This window comes from Aedes albopictus, chromosome 2 (assembly GCF_035046485.1).
Source record: "Aedes albopictus strain Foshan chromosome 2, AalbF5, whole genome shotgun sequence".
Taxonomy (NCBI): domain Eukaryota; kingdom Metazoa; phylum Arthropoda; class Insecta; order Diptera; family Culicidae; genus Aedes; species Aedes albopictus.
This window is the reverse complement of record NC_085137.1, coordinates 304,140,066-304,156,913: the sequence shown is the minus strand read 5'-3', so window position 1 is coordinate 304,156,913 and position 16,848 is coordinate 304,140,066. Positions and strand designations below refer to the sequence as shown.

General features: G+C 38.0%; 4 protein-coding genes and 2 long non-coding RNA genes across 6 annotated transcripts in view; 4 read left to right on the top strand and 2 right to left on the bottom strand.

Moving 5' to 3' along the window:
- The window catches only part of LOC134288187 (uncharacterized), a 504,266-nt gene that overhangs the window by 436,134 nt on the left and 51,284 nt on the right, over positions 1 to 16,848 (bottom strand). The window lies entirely within an intron of this gene.
- On the top strand, positions 353 to 1,073 carry LOC134287150 (uncharacterized). Its single transcript, XR_009997074.1, has 2 exons — positions 353 to 819; positions 890 to 1,073. It is a non-coding gene; the product is annotated as an uncharacterized LOC134287150 (long non-coding RNA).
- LOC109408578 (uncharacterized) lies at positions 4,062 to 16,142 on the top strand. Its single transcript, XM_062852184.1, has 4 exons — positions 4,062 to 4,249; positions 4,310 to 4,446; positions 15,120 to 15,348; positions 15,907 to 16,142. The coding sequence occupies exons 1-4, from the start codon at positions 4,158 to 4,160 to the stop codon at positions 16,112 to 16,114; spliced, it is 666 nt and encodes a 221-aa protein (XP_062708168.1). The 5' UTR covers positions 4,062 to 4,157; the 3' UTR covers positions 16,115 to 16,142.
- On the top strand, positions 4,547 to 5,553 carry LOC109423861 (large ribosomal subunit protein uL16m). The gene is made up of 3 exons (XM_019698898.3): positions 4,547 to 4,705; positions 4,761 to 4,832; positions 4,904 to 5,553. The coding sequence occupies exons 1-3, from the start codon at positions 4,666 to 4,668 to the stop codon at positions 5,518 to 5,520; spliced, it is 729 nt and encodes a 242-aa protein (XP_019554443.2). The 5' UTR covers positions 4,547 to 4,665; the 3' UTR covers positions 5,521 to 5,553.
- LOC109423860 (leukocyte receptor cluster member 1 homolog) lies at positions 5,765 to 7,047 on the bottom strand. The gene is made up of 2 exons (XM_019698897.3): positions 6,861 to 7,047; positions 5,765 to 6,800 (listed from the first exon to the last, which is right to left on the bottom strand). Exons 1-2 carry the CDS (start codon positions 6,881 to 6,883, stop codon positions 5,795 to 5,797), a joined length of 1,029 nt encoding a protein of 342 aa, XP_019554442.3. The 5' UTR covers positions 6,884 to 7,047; the 3' UTR covers positions 5,765 to 5,794.
- Positions 10,468 to 10,977, top strand: LOC109408579 (uncharacterized). The gene is made up of 3 exons (XR_009997803.1): positions 10,468 to 10,556; positions 10,628 to 10,679; positions 10,745 to 10,977. It is a non-coding gene; the product is annotated as an uncharacterized LOC109408579 (long non-coding RNA).

Here is a 16,848-nt window from a genome sequence, read left to right as displayed (position 1 = left end):
AATAATTTTTGCAACACTCCTTGTTTAGCACTAAATTTTGGGTAAATTTTGTTTACCGTGTATGTCAAACAGGAACATTTATTGTCAAAAGTGAGCCAATGTGGTGTCTTTTGCAACCCGCCGTTTCACTTCCCGAATAAAACGGTATCATACATCAATTGTACAGTGTATGATTTTCCCATTATTCATGTTATCATAAACAGGATTATAAATCGATGATACCACATATCATATTGGTGATAGCAGCTATCATTTTGAGAATATCAATGATAGACCGAATGGGTTGTTAACCCGCATAGAGATTTACAGTTTGCCTTAATCTCCAAACAGTAAATCTCTTTTATCTGTTGCTGTTAATGTATAACTAATAGTTGTCTTTATGTCGAAGAATATAAAATGCAACGCATTCAACTATATACCACGGTCTATGCAATCCATACCAAGTGGTGACATCATATTATACTATGCAGATATTGTTGAATGATATAAAGATGGAAGCTTGCAATTAATGGTGGCAATATTAATTCACCTTATGACAAACTGTGTGTGCATATTCTGTGCAACACACCTACACGCATGCGTTTCACTATATGCCACTGAAGTTGAACAATGTGACAAATAGTTGTACACATCTGTATTCGTGAATTAATGAAAATCAACTGATGCTTGTGTTGACAACATCCAAAACAAAGAAAAAATTGGAAGCAGTCAACCGAAAGAGCAATTTTGTTTCAGAGCCATTTCAGAGCCCAGATTTGAACAACTGCCGTAGTAAATCGGGGCATTGTACCAGGATCAGCAGCTAACGTGCTGTTAGCGGTAAGTACTCAATACGACAGAAAAGTTGCATACATCCAACTCACAGTAAATCTTCTCTCATAATCGACAGCACACTTATCGGAGACCAACGTCCGCTTCATTTGCAAACATCAGCAAACATCCATGGCGACCCGGTATGCAAGCTGGAGCGGGAAACAAACTGCGAAGGAGTTGGTCCAAGGACACATTCAATTTAGACATAAGTGATGATGGAGTCTATCACGGTTAATAAAAGTAATTGTTCATTGATTATAGTGAAATTTATTCTCATTTTTTTTGTTTTCTTTTATTGTATTAATTTAAAAAATAAACAGTACAATGCACTGTTTATAGCTATATAAACACAATACGGTATACAGTACTCGTTTTCCTTGCAAATTTATGGTCAAATTGTTCTCTAACCATTTGCTATGCAGTGAATTGTTCGAAAATCTGGATAGTAAATTGACCATATTCTTTACTGTATTGCGAAAAATTTGTTCGGGAAAATGACCGATTTTTTATGGTAACCTATCTTAACCGCCTATTCCACATACTGTAAATTGGCGGGTTACCATTTGTCAAACTAGCAAATATGTACATGGAATGGTGAGCTTACTGTTATCTCCGATAGTCTGAGATATGGTTAAATGACAATTGCTAATGGTCATCTACAGTATGAGCACAGATAACAGATGTTTATGCTAGTACAAATTTTTCGCAGAATCCTGTGTAAATGTTCAAAACGATATACGTTGGCTCATTACCGCCATCTACTCAACTGTTTGCGACATTACATCTAACTTGAATGCAAAAATAGTTCAAAGTTCCACTTTTATTCAAGATCGAATACAATCTTGAATGTAAAATTGCGTAGTGCATGCAATCTTGAAAGCGATCACTGACTATCGACCACTGCGCCATCTCTAAATGATTGCCACATGAGTTTCAGCTGCTCGTTACATACAAAATGGCTGTTGAACATTTTTACACACATTGCCAATATAAGCATAAACGTCTGTTATCTGTGGTATGAGAAACGTTGCATTTACAGTTTGTGATTATGCGGGAAGTATCGTTACCATTCAAAAACGCCAAATTTCTCGAACAAAAATTTCACGCGATCGTTCATGTTATAATCACTTTATCATCAACTTTATGATTCGGTGAATAATAAAAACAAAACGGAAATATTTCACCAAATCTGTTTTACCGATAGAAAAAAGCACACCCCTGCGGGCACTTCTCGGACACTGTCAATTATTTCTACGATTATGTGAATCGTTGTTTACATCCCCGGCGTTTTTTATTGTTTTGCCCGGGAATCGAACCGTGTAAGGCGACCTTTGCTAACTCTTTGCGCGGTATTTACGCAGTACGCCAAATTGAATCGGTGATCGCGGTAGGTTGGAACTCGGTGATGTTGTGAAAGTGAAATAGCCGAGGAAATAGCAATTAGTGAAAATCATCAGCTTCGGGGGAGTTGTGATGCAAGAATTCTGCGTGAAAAGGAACATTTAAAATAATCCACTTCAGCAAGCTATGATGCTATTGTAGTCGGTAAAGGTAAGCTATCACCTGCTTTCACAAAACTGTGTTTGCAAACAAATGTTTGCAAAGCTAGGGAACGGCAGCTGCTGGCATGAAAACAGTTTTTTAGTGTGGCAGATTTTGGTGGCAAAATTTTCCTCGCAGTCGCATGAACAAAATAGTGCATTCACTGCAGTGTTGTTTTTGATGCTCAGAAGTACCTAAAGACGAGCTTATAGGTGTGTGATTTTATCACTGATGACAAAACAGTAACGCATGCTATAGTAATTCTATGCCATTGCATTGCTTTTACTTAAACAGGTCCACGAACCTCGAAAACTTATCAGAACGATATTATTAGAAATGATTCATGTATTATTGATTGTATCGTTATCATAAATGTTATGATACCCAAATAATATTGAATAATGTCAATTTTTCAATTCCTATCATTGAATCATAAAACGATTACAAGTTTTGTAATAATCATTCCACGAATGGACGTCTTATGATATGAGTGATAGCACGAATTGTAAATTTCTATGCGGGTTTCGTTACGTCAAGGTTGACCTCGAATGTCAAACAAGACCTGCTCATCATTATTTTATTTTCAAGTTTATTAACTATTCTGTTATTGTTTAAGTTCGGAAAAATTACCATTGAGATCAGAAAAGCATGCTCTTTCGTGTTATGCAGCAAAACCGGGGAAATATTTTTCATTTTAGGACCCTATAGCGCATACAATAAAAATGTTTAAAATTATTTTTAAGTTATACTCTTTTTATAAAACGGCTACTTTGGAGTTCATACTGAAGCAACCGGTAGAATACAAATAGTCGGTAAATCCACAAAATAACTCAGAAACGAAAAGAGATATTGCAATTGGGTTGTTTAATGAATAAAATATTGCTATTTTCTATAGCCTAAGCGAAAGAGCTCATTTTTCTGAGTATTACGTCAGTTTATTGGATTCCACTACCTTTGTTTTGAAGGTCAAATTAACAAAACAGTTTTATTTTTCGTGGATAGAATGACAGTTCAATCGCTAAAATGACAGTTCGACCCGAACAAAAAAGTTTCCCCATACAATCTTTAAATGCATTTTAAAAATAGTTCCTGGACTCAAAAAATAATGAAATTTTGGATTTAGACTAATTTTGGGGCGGAGAATCCGATTATGAAATAATCCGGGTAGCCCTAAAGAACCCAATTCTGAGCACATTTCTGGCCCTTTGAGTCCTACAATCGACGATTTTAGTAGAATAGTGTATTTTTTCGCCGAAAAAAAACATGATTTATTTTTGAAATCTACAATTTTTGAGAACTTTAGGCCCCTTGGGGGACTACTTAGCCTTGAGATACGGACTTCAAATTTTGGCATGATTGTGTTTTGGCTAAAACGATCGTTTTGCAATATATATTGAACTTTTAACATTTCCAGCTTTTGCAAAAATAGGAACGGCCTTGGGGACGGCCTTTGACAGTTCTCCTATGAAAATGACAGGTCATCGTTTGCGTCTTCGATATGGACCAGTAGGTCTGTGCCAAAAAGAGAGCGTTTGCGCCTTTGTTCGGCAGTTGTAAACAGTGGCATACACGGACCTGTCAACTGAAAAGGCCGATGCTTGTATGTAAATATTCCCTTTTCAAATGTTGATCTACAATTATTCCTGCCAAGGAGTAGCGTAATACTCGAACGACCTCATCAAGGCGGGATTCAACGGAAAGGCATCGGCGGGCAAGATAAAAGTGCGAAATTTTGTAAACAAACACCTCACGCGTTTTGAAACTGGTCTTGAAAGATTACCGAAATTGTTTATTTTTGCAATATGTTAACACGATTAATCAAGTTTTCGTTTCTCAAAAGTGCAATTACTTTACCCCTACTCAACTCAACCAAAATATGTCCGCTTCAGCTAAGGTAGGTAGAGTTTTACGGTCATTATTTGAGTCCCTTCTACTTGAAATTCTTACATCACAGTGTTCGGCCGATTGTGACGAGTTTTCCTCCGCTATGCGGACCACGGACCATGAAAGAAGAACGGTATCGTGCGAGGGATAACGTACCGGAAGCGTTCCGGCTTATCTACCGGGCCCCAATGGAATACTATCTGTCCGGTAAGTGGCAACATAAACGTTGAATCGTTTTTTTCTGCAATTTGCGCCGGTTAGTCAATCAGCTGTTTTGCTGTCAACAGAAGCGCCTCGCCGTGGTCGGTTATCAAAGTTGTCTGACGTTTCTCTTACGCAAACATTACAAAACATTGATTTCTCGCGTAGCAAAACTGAAGTGCCGGAGTAATTTTTATCATTTAATTTGTAATTAGTAGTGTTAAAATGTTATCTAAGAGTAGCATTTGTGGGAAACTATTGTCAGGTAACTATCAATCGTGGAGTTTTCTTGAAATCTACTCAAAGTACTGTTGTTTTAGGACTTCTAAGACAAGCACATAACCAACAAATTGCCACCCTCAAGCACTTTGCACCACCCATTGAATACAAAAGTAAGTTTACTTATGAAATTTGGCTGCTGTTTCGGTGAGCATGAAATATAATGATTTCTCTACTGTTTTAGATGTTGTTATGCCGGATCGTCCGAAATTACGATTCATGGACAAAGTGCCCATCTTGCCGACAAACATGAAAGCGCCCAAGATGCAAAAGAAGCTAAAATTCATGCGCGGTCCGGAAATGGTGCACAATACGCTGCTGTACAAGCAATACGGAATTGTGGCCACGGGAGGTGGCCGTTTGCGATGGGGTCATTTTGAAATGATGCGTTTGGGCATTGGCCGGAAGATGGACATCAATCGGATGTTTGCCATCTGGCGGGTCGATGCTCCATGGCAGCCGATTACTAAAAAGGGCCAAGGCCAGCGGATGGGTGGAGGCAAGTCGGCCATCGATCACTACGTGACGCCCATCAAGAGTGGCCGGGTGATCGTGGAGATGGCCGGAAAGTGCGAATTTGCCGAGGTGAAACCGATCTTGGAAACGGTCTGCCACAAGTTACCCTTCAAGGCTATGGTAGTGTCGCAGGAAATGCTGGAGGAGATGCAGGCGGAGGAGGAGCGGCTAAAACGGGAGAACCTCAATCCGTACACGTTCAAGTACATTATCCAGAATAACTTGGGGGGATGTCACAAATGGTTATCGCCGGTAGATCACAAATGGTTCGGAAAATACCTTTGAATGGCTGAAATAAAATAGTTTATCACAGTTATAGCTAGAGTTTCTCTTAATAAATTTGCCTTAACATTTTAAATGTTACCAGGGATGGGCACATTTCCGTTAATCTGTAATTAACGGGGTTAATTTACAGGCAGTGAATTTAGCATCAAAGTCGTAATGCTAATCCAATCCTGGCAAAAATGGAGTAGTATCTGAAATTGATTACCATTGTAATAGTCATCGATCAAAATAATAAGTTTAATGCTCATGATTAGAACAGTTTTTAATAACCAATTCATTCAAAATTCTGCTTTGCCAACTCCGGATTGAACTGGGAATTATATTTCTGCTTGACGACTGGTCCTGTTGGCGGTGGCGGTTGTTTGGGCGCTTCAGCATCCGGTACTCCTCGCAATTTGGCAAGCAATTTTTCCGTTCGAACTTTTTCCTCCTGTTCGCGGAGCAAACGTTCCTTCCGGAGAGTTTCAAGCTTCTGCTTTCTGGCTTGTCGTGTTTCCTCATCTTCGGAATCCGAGCTGATAGACTTGTTTCGTTTCTTGTGCTTCTTTTTGTCTTTCTTTTTGTGTTTCTTGTGATGATGCTTCCGCTTTTTCTTTCGTTTTGGCTCTGCGCTTGAGCTACTTGAAGAACTGCTGGATCTTTTCCGCTTGGAACTTTTTTTAGTTTTACCTGTCAAAGATTGATAGGCGAACTTGCTTGATGATGGCTTTATTTCTGCTTCATCCTTATCCTTTTCTTCTGCCTTGGGAACCGATTTGGTACGCATTTCCGGCAAATATCGACGCATGACATTCAGTGGATCATTGTAGTCCTTTGTCTTCAAGCCGACTTCTATCCGTTTGCCGTCCTTATCCAGGTCGTCATCTCTTTTCGGAGCAACATCGTACCAGTCTCTCTTCCCCAGCGCCTCGTTCGTATCCTGTCCCAGATAGGTCAAATATCCAATCTGCTTTTCATACTTTTCCTGTTCCTGCTTCTTTTCCTTCTCGTGTTCCACGTTCTTCCTTTTGACTCCATCGTCCTTTCCGCTTTCCAGGTTTTCAAAAAAGTTAACATGCTCCTTGCGTTGCAAACGTTTATCGATTTCGCTGGCACTTGTTCCAACTTCTTTCAAACAATCCGTTGCTTGTCCTTTGGCTCGCGCTTTTTGTCGCAGGAAATCGATTTTGGCTTCCTGATCGGCCAGGGCAATCCTTCGCTGGCGTTCCTTTTCCTCTTCGGCTGCTTTGGCTTCATCGCGCCGAACCCGGGCAATGTTGTCCTTGTTGCGGACGTGCCAGCTGTAGATGGATAATTTTAAAGTGTGGTTTCATGCATGAGCTAGTGCAGATCTTACTTACCTCTTTTTAGGTAAAATATTCATTTTGGTTTCTGAATATCACTGCACTTTTTTTTCAAAAACAACACAAAATCATGATGCTGTCTTGCACTTTTGTGTTTATGTTTTCTTTTGAGGACGGCGGTTTTGTCGCATCGTAGCACGTGCGTGACAGACTGCATGACGTGCTACATTATTGTATCGTAACGTGAGATGTTGCACAGGGGTAATCAGTCTATTACACACCTTAGAGCACCTTTAATGGTGCACTCTGAAAATTCTTCACGTCGTTCGTACGTGAAAACATACGTAAATTTTTTCCATCGCACTTTCCACGTAACAGCTACGAGGATTGTGAGTGACGGAACTCAATTCCTCGTATCTCAAGGTCACTAAGATTTCACGTAGCAGCTACGTGGAAATTAAGATAAGTTTTACTGGAGGCTTTTAATGGTTATTGCCTGGCATCCTTTTAATTAACTTTTCATTTCAAAAGATGTACCGGGACATAACTATTCCAATCACTTTTCTCGGTTCCTAATTTCATTCACCCCATTTGTTTTGACGGTTTCCCCCCTTATCGAACGCGACGATTTGAATCCGTCGCGGATGAAACCGTCGCCAGAGTCGTCGCAGCCAATCAGCAGGCGGGAGTCTGACGTTTCTCCGGTCTCACTAACACAAACAGCAGCAGAGGCGGTGCTTGATTCGTTGCGATGATTCAGAAATGCCGAGTGGAAGTTGGCAGCGCGTTTTGTTATGAAAGCAACATTCAATAAATTGGATTAAGAACTGAAAAAATGTGATTGAAATTAGGTGATGCTACGGTACATAAAAGCAGAATGCTAAATTTTGTATATAATGTGTCCATATATTTCAATTATGTATACATGAAAATTTGAATTAAGTTTGTTAAATAACAAATTTTTTGGCACTTGGTAACAAAGAAAGGACGTGTGACTTTTAATAGACTTGATCTCCGCATGCTCTGGTCTCCGTGTCTCGGTGCCTAGTCAGTGCTATCCGTACCTGAAATTCCCCACATAATCTTTTCAATGAGCCCTAAAACAATTAAATCAGTAACAAATTTTGAAAACGACGTATAATCAATGCTACACCATTGATTATACGGCGTTTTCAAAATTTGTTACTGAAATATTGTCTATCCGGTTGGAATCAAGACCGACATTCAATCAAAAATTGCCATTTTCTTGGTCCACAAGTGTCGCAACTGTTTCGCATCTAGTGCGCTGTGTTGCTGACAACAACGGGAAGGATGCGCACTACCTTTGACATGATTTAAAAACGTCGCGAGTTGGGTCGCGTCGCGACTTGATTGTGCGAAGTCCGGTTTGGTGGCGACCCGACAATAGTTATATAAAAACCTGTACATACTCGAGAAGATGAAGTGATGATTGTTGCTGCTGCTTGCTAACTAAAATTTTAGGTAAGAAATTATTGTTTACACTTTTGAGTGGCAGTGGAGCACTCATTTTCACCCAACAATCACGTAGCATTGACGTGAAAAGTAGGCGGAAATACGCTACGTGAAAAATCACGTAGCTTGTACTACAAACATCAGTGCCGTTTACTAAGGCGCAACGTGAGTGCCATATGGGTCCGGTAAATCTCAGTTGAGTGACGAAAACGGCAGCTTACATAATTTTTCACGTAGCATTGACGTTTAAATTACAGTAAAACCTCCATGAGTCGATATTGAAGGGGCCATCGACTCAAGGAAACATCGAGTAGTGGAAAAAAAATCCTTTGGAAAGTTTTTTGGGGGGACCATCATAGTAACCCAGAAATTATTTTTCAGTATGGAAAAAAATACCTCCATGAGTCGATATCGAGTCAAGGAACATCGACTCATGGAGGCTCGACTGTATTTTGAGTGTGCGCTTCTATACCCCGTTTGGCAGCCCTCCATCATTGCAGCAAACTTTACTGGTCGCTGCTGGATGCGCTCGTAAAATAATAGCACTATAGAGTACTGCAAGCACCTGATCTAACCTCACTTTGTCTGACAGTTCAGCGAGCTTGTTTACAAGGTGTTAGAATTTTTAATGAGCGGCTAAAATCAAATTTACGTTTTTCATCCCCAAACCATTATGGTACGGAAATATCCATTATATTCAACTCTACTAGTACAAAACCAATCGTCTAATTACCGTTTTACTGAAATTACATCGAAAAACAGTTTTGCCGGATCTCCGCCAGAGACTAAGTCTATGTAAACAAGCTCGCTGAACTGTCAGTGCACGGCTTCGTGACGTCATCTTGCAGTATCCTATGGGTGGGTGATCAAATAGGATGGGGCGGGGCAAGACCCACTAGAGTGACTGGAAGGGAGAGTGGCGTCAATGTCAAAATTGGAACAGCGCTCATCTGTCAAATCCATACAAATTCCCGTTCCAAACGAGCAGGAAACCTGTCAAAATCGGAACATGACGCCACTCTCCCTTCCAGTCACTCTAAGGGGCTGTCCATAAACCACGTGGTCATTTTTTTGGGACTTTTCAACCCCCCCCCGCGTGGTCATTAGTCCATACAAAATTTTTTATTTGTCCATACAAAATGGTCATTGGCCGAACCCCCCCCCCCCCCCCCCAATGACCACGTGGTTTATGGACAGCCCCTAAGGGTCTGTGTCAATTGACGAATTAAAATTAATTTTTACTTAAATTTGACAGTTCAACACTTAAACTTGACAGTTCTCCTAAGGAAATAATTATCGAACTGTCAAGTTTAAGTGAAAATTAATTTTAATTCGCCAATTGACACAGACCCTAAGTGTCACTTTCGGGCGCATTACATACTCATGTTTTGATTGGTGATTTGATGTTGCATGAAGAAGAAGAAGAAGAACGATGGTGTTTTGAAAAAATCCTATCCCTACACTCAGCCAAATAACCTTAAGATTTCCATAAGGCCCAACTTATGAAACGGCCTTTAAATAATTCATAATGATTCGGATGAATTTCATAAGGTCACTCTATGACGTAGAATCGGCTCACAGCTTGGCTTTTATTCATGTTTAGCAACATATAATTCTCAAGCGTCGGTAGCCGTGTGGATAAAACACGGGCTCGGTAATCCCGACGTTCATGGATCGAATCCAGTCTGCTTCATTTTAAGATTTTTTTGTTCTTTTCATAAGTCTTTCTTATGAAATTGGTCATAGCAAGCACGATCAATTTTCATAAGGTATTTGTGAAGGAACCACTGTGCTGGCCGCACGGTTTAGCTCAAATGCCGGTCTTGTGCGATACGAGGTTGTTGAGTACTATGATGCGAGCGAATAAACTAGGTGTAGGAAAACTAAATCAAAACAAACTGAAATTGAGCTGTAGAATCAAGTGTGGTTTCGGAATGAAATTAAGGCCGGACGGGACGGTGGTTGAATCGTCCGCCATTGCTCTGTTGCTAGTAAGATGCAAATCTCAACTTCTACTTCATATTATTGACTAGAAATTTGATCGTTCATTTGCTCACTTGTGGTGCACAATCGACTAAAGTTTCAGCTACGTCAATGCAGTGGAAATTGATATTTGCTTCTTCAAAATCGCGAGGCAAATTGATAGAAAGAGAGGGAAGATAGGGAAAATTACACGTCGTCCCGTGCGGCCTTAAATTAAGAGTTTTTTGAAGAAATTATATTTGCTTGAGAATTAAATCAAAAGGTGTTATAAGCGACGGGCAGTTACAGTGTTACTCGGTAGGATTGATATACATAACTGCTGGCATAACTGAAGAAATCATATAAACAACACTAATGTTTCAATTTAGGTTATACTGAAAGGCAAATCTAGAGCTCAGCTAGAAAAATCTTTTAAACTAGGTGAATTATATAAATATTCAAAGTGAGTATCTACATTTTTGATAAATTATTCAAATTGTCTTTAGCCTAGTGTTGGATTAGTTGGTATAGAGGTGTCGTGGATCACTCGCTGTAAAAGGCACATAGGAGAAACTATCTCTGTAAGTGAGACCATAATTTTTTAAATGAGGAGAAACTAATCAAATTAAAATTTTCAGTTTGAGCTGCTAGTAAGCTGCTACGAAACGGTGGTGTATTTCCGACTATTCCGAACAGTATTTTTATGCCTTCCATAAGAATTAGTTATAGCAAATTTTCATAAGGTATTTCGATGAATTTCGCTAGTTTTTTCGCTGAGTGTATAACACAGGGGAAGATTTTGAAATGCCTCTATCAAATCTAAAACAAAATCTAATTAAAAACGGTTTGAAGTACGGTGTTAGACTTTGGAAGGACCACATATTGAACGTATAAATTTAAATTTAACATTTTTTTCTTGATAAGGTACTTAATTTGTAGTCCGTTCAAAGTCTAACACCGTACATAAAACCGTTTTTAATTAGATTTTGTTTTAGATTTTATAGAGGCATTTTAAAAACTTCCCCTGTGAGATAGGGATAGCATTTTTTTAACCATCTACTTCCCATGGTTGCTCTAGAGCACCATCGATTTTCGACGAACTCGAGACAAACGGAATCAGATGAATACGATGCAATAGCTTTCAGAATATGATTGTAATCTCATTAGGTAAACCCAACACTCAACTACTTGTTTCAATAGTGAAACTATTGATAAACAATCAAAATGCTATTGATTTACAACTAATTTTTTTTTTCGTTGATTTCGAAAAATTTGACCAATTAGCAATAACTTTTGTTCAAGCACTTTTTTAAAAACGCTTTCTTGGTATAGAAATAGTCGTTCAAAGTCGTGGGAAGGAAACGGTTAAACACCATCGTTCTTTTTCTTTTTCATGCAACATCAAATCATCAATTAGGGTATGTGTGCCATCAGTAATCTCATGCTCCCATTTTCATCCTATTCGAAAACAAGTGATTACGGCACCGATTGACTCCGTTCTGTTTGTTTTCATGGGTGCTCACTTATAACAAAAAATACAAAAATGAGAAACAAAACAAACAGCGCTTCAATCCTTTGTTTTTCGTGAGATGAAAATGGGAGCCACATGCCTAATAAGGGAACCAATACCCTATGTTAATAATTTTGTTAGGTGACCAGACCAGCATGAATATACAAAAGTTTAGGGTATTGATTGAAAAATTATTCACTCTCATTGGAAATAAAAAATAAAATGATTTTAGCTGTTTTTCTTATGCGATACATTTCATATAATCTCCATATAAACGACCGCGGGGCAAGATGGGTCACCTTCGATCTTGAGCGTATTTTTGGAGCATTTAAAAGTTATTTATTTTTTATTACAAGACTATCTCATAACTCACTTCAATCAAGCGGAATGAACGCCTGAAATTATAACATAAAATTATGATAATTCTTTAGTGAAAACATCGATTTTCAAGTCGTCTTAGTACCACTAAAATCATGAAGTTTTATATTTTCTAAATAAATTTATAAAATGTTTACTAGTAGCTCTTGATCACTCAGTATAGATATGGAGCATATATGAATACGAAACAATTCTTATATTTTGTCGTTTTTCGTTGAGAAAATGTGAATTACTTAAAAGGTGATCCATCTTGCCCCGCACTTTTCTCACGGCGCTTAATCGGTCACTTTTTAAAACTTTTTAACATCATATTTTGTACTTAATAAACTTTTTATCGCCTTTTAGCATAGCTAATTAGTGTATCAAAGAGTAGAGGACGAATATAAACCAATACGATTTGTATTTACAAAGTTATGATGAACTATCCTTAGGTGACCCATCTTGCCCCGGTCCACTCTATATGGTTATTTGCACTATAGAATCTTCCTCAGTGTATGAGCCATTTTACGAGACGTTTCGGATCAGGTGATCGCTCATTTCATGAATGAAAATTTGACAAGAGGTCGCGTCCAAGCCCGTTAGTGTGAATATCAATTGTTCTGTTCAACGACGTAGGCACGAGGTTGAACTTGCTCGAAGTTGCTGCATCCTACTCTTACCCGTTTGTTGACTCTAACGAAGTGACAACAATAGTCCTGTTCAATGACGCAGATTGAACTGCAGGTTGCTGCATTTTTCACGCAAAAACGGCTACGCTCAAAAATGTGTTCGGCCTGCACATTTTTAGTAAACATCCATGCCGCACATGACTGTGTTGGAAACACACATTTTTTTTAAATGCTCGTACGCTCACATGAACATGTATTTTGCAATAATTTCGACATGGCAACCTCACTGGGTTTATAAACCACCTTCAAATACCGAAAAATATTGATATTTTGCAAAAATGTGAGCGTACGAGCAATTTTAAAAAATGTGTGTTTCCAACACAGTCCTTGTGCGGCATGGGCGCTACTCAAAAATGAGAGTTTTTATTTTAGAGAGTAGTCCTGTTCAACGACGTAGGCACGAGGTTGAACTTGCTCGAAGTTGCTATTAGAATTATTTCTATTAAGTTGCCTGGCTTAGACGGTGCAAGTGACTTGATTCCAGTCAGTTGAAAACACCCAATTGAATGCGAATTGAACGTGTAAACACCACCGTTCATTTCACTTGAGCAACTGACTTGACTTGAACGAAAGTTGAACATGTTGAACTTTTCCGTTCAAGTCAAACGTAATCATCTCACTTGCCCCGTCTGAACCTGCGATTCATGTGAGTTGAATCCAAGTTATCTGTCAGATGAGCTGAATTCAATTCAGTTTGCTTACACACCGCGTGAATTGATCAATGTAAACACTTGCTTCAACTGAAATGCATTCAAGAGTATGCAAGTGGCCGTTCGAGTCGTTTGCTAAATCTAAACACAGCATTCGTTTCGAATGAATATATTTGAGAAGTTGGCAAGTGAAATGCTCGTTTCAGTTGACCAATGTAAACCAGGCATTACCCGTTTGTTGACTCTAACGAAGTGACAACAATAGTCCTGTTCAACGACGCAGGTTGAACTTGCTCGAAGTTGCTGCATTTTTCTCTTACCTATTTATCAACAAATGGGTAAGAGCAAGATGCAGCAACTTCGAGCAAGTTCAACCTACATCGTTGAACAGGACTAATGTTGATGATTATATTGATTCTCACGGGACGCTACCTCCTGTCAAAATTTCATTCATAAAATCGGCTCGTAAAATATACTATTAAATATTAATTATTAAATTTTAAATTATTTGAATTTATTTGAAATTATTTAAATTGAATTGAAATTATTTAAATCGACACTGATTTTTCATTTGGGCCCAACTGACATTTTCGAGTTCTCTTCATCGATCCTCTCTTTGTGTTATCACAGAACGTGAAATGCGAAAAAGACGACTACATTTTCCTACAGAAACAAAGAGAATAATGATTTTGGTTGTTTTGATCAAGTTATTAGCGAAAGAGAGAGTCGATGAAGAAAAATCGATCAAGTCAGTTAGGCCCTTATGAAAAATCATTGTCGAAATTATTTGAAGTTGATGTATTGCAGACTACATCCCATATTGGACTATCATACTTTTTTTTTGGTGATGATGATCTATTGTAGTAAGGGGGCTGCCTATAGCACTAGAATCATCTAAAAAACGATTTGATCAAGATTGTGCTGTTGTTAGCAGTGCTGAAAATTTCATTTCGTCATATCTAAATTCAACCACCTACAGCTCATTTTAGAAGCTAAACTTGAGAATATGGTATATGAAAAACTTTTGCAACTAGACCAGTTCTGCAAGAAAGTCACGGAAAAAACGCTATTTTTCGATTATTTAATGTAAATGTCACGAACTACCTTTGAAAAATGCCAAATTATATTGACCGTGAATATCATTGCCATTTTTCGAAGGTAGTCCGTGACATTTACCTTAAATATTCGAAAAATAACGGCTTTTCCGTGACTTTCTTGCAGAACTGGTCTAGTTGCACAAGTTTTTCATATAGGTACCATATTCTCAGGTTCAGCTTCTAAAATGAGCTGTAGGTGATTGAATTTAGATATGGCGAAATGAATTTTTCAGCACTGCTGACCACTAACAAGTTGTTAGTGGTCAGTCATTCTCCTGTATGGAGGGCGGTTTTGCGGACCCGTAAGCAGAGACACTTGCACGAAGCCCGCATCAGGGGAAAAAAAATCTCCTTCCAGAAGAAAGTTCTCACAGGTTCCATACATTGATTTTTGCTCGGATTTTTGATACAATGCATCGTATCATCATTGCGATGTTTCTGAAGCGAGTTAACATCAAGTGAATGTAACTGATTGCAAATGAATGATCAACTATAAAACAAATTGTTAAGATAATATACATACATTGATAAAATAATAAAAAATTGCCTAATACCACTACGAATTGTTTTTCTTTCAGCCTGCAATTTGGTAACTTCATTCAGTTTCGCGGCCGTTAGTGGCATTACCGTCTATGGATATCTGCACGATTTCCATACCATGTCCGTTCCGTTCGAGTTCGATTACGGGTCATTAACTGCAAATGAAAGTGATTTGCTGATATTTTTGGGATTCTTCTTCTTGGCAAACGTTGCTATTCGTATGGTGGTCAACCGTTACGTATTGCGCATTTATCGGGATGATGAAGAGTAAGTAGTTTTTAGGTTTTTGGTTTCTACCCGGGTAGAAGAAAAGAGCTCAATAATAGCATATTTTGATATTGAGATCAAAATGTGATATTAGGAGATTTTGGCTTTCTCAGTCTAGGGAATCCAAACGATTAAATTGGCATTGCCCGACGTTTCGGCCTAATTTATTTGGCCTTTTTCAAGGGTAAAGCTGTCTATCGTTTTTTGTTATAATTTATAACTAGTGCCACAGTTTCTTTTGGAGCTTCTTGTAGCATTTCTACACATATAGATTTTAGGCGAATTTTACAATAATTTTGGGAAGGGACGTAGACACTGCTTTCGCACATTCATCAACTCACTTGGCACTAGTTATAAATTATAACAAAAAACGAAATGTCAAATTTTGATATTGTTCAGATGTTCCACGAACATTTTCCAGATATTATTTTCAGATCTTTTAACTCTTATGTCAATCAAACCAATATCACGTTTTGATCGTCAGTACTTCACCTCTACCCGGGTAGGATAGACTTACATTGACAATACGATATGATATTTGACTTTTATGTATTGCAGCTATCTTGCCGTTTTCGAAGGATACTTACCTTTTACTCGCAGGCATTTACGGTTCAAGAAGGGAAATGTAGAACCAGTTCCAGAAGGCGGTATTATTCCGTGGCAAGATGCTCGATACAAAATAAATGACAACAATGTTCTTTTGCTGGAAAGTTATTTCAGAACGCCGGCAGAATTATACAATATGCTGAAGCAATATAAACAGTAATTATGTATTTGTTCATAGAACGATTTAATCAACGTTCTTTTTTAAATGCTGAAGTAATATCACCAAACCCATCTCATCAGAATTTACCTCCTTTGTGCAATATGTATTCTCAAAATATAACAAAAAAAAGTTATTTCAATGAGATTTCCTGTAGAACGAAAATACGTTAACATATTCGTAAATTTACCGTCCATGCACAGTTATGGATTACTGTGATGTTTAAAGTCGAATATCTTGATCAAAACATATACATATTTCGGCACGAAATTAATTTTATACCGTGGGGTCCCCTAATTTCGTGCGGGCCCAAACTTCGTCAACTTCTGTCATTTGAGTGCATTATTATCTAATTAACAGCGGAATCATCCAAAATTTGCTATAACCTCAAAACTGCATTTAATATCAATACTATTCACAAAAAAAAGTTATGAAAAATTTGATTTATGTCAAATGTTAAATTGCAAATGTTTTCTAACAGCACATACCATATTAAGAGATACGAGAAAATCAACGCTAATGGAAGTGAACAAGTATTTCGATCTCCAGCAAGAGTAAATATTCCAATTTATGTGTGATTATTTCAATTTAATATGTTTTATTATAATACGTAACAAAATTACTTATAAATGTTGTTTTCTTATTTTGTTTCAACATTTATGTTGTTGGCGAAATTAGGAACCCACTATTTGTATGGGTCCCTAATTTTGTGCATTCTTTTTTAAAACTTTGTTTTA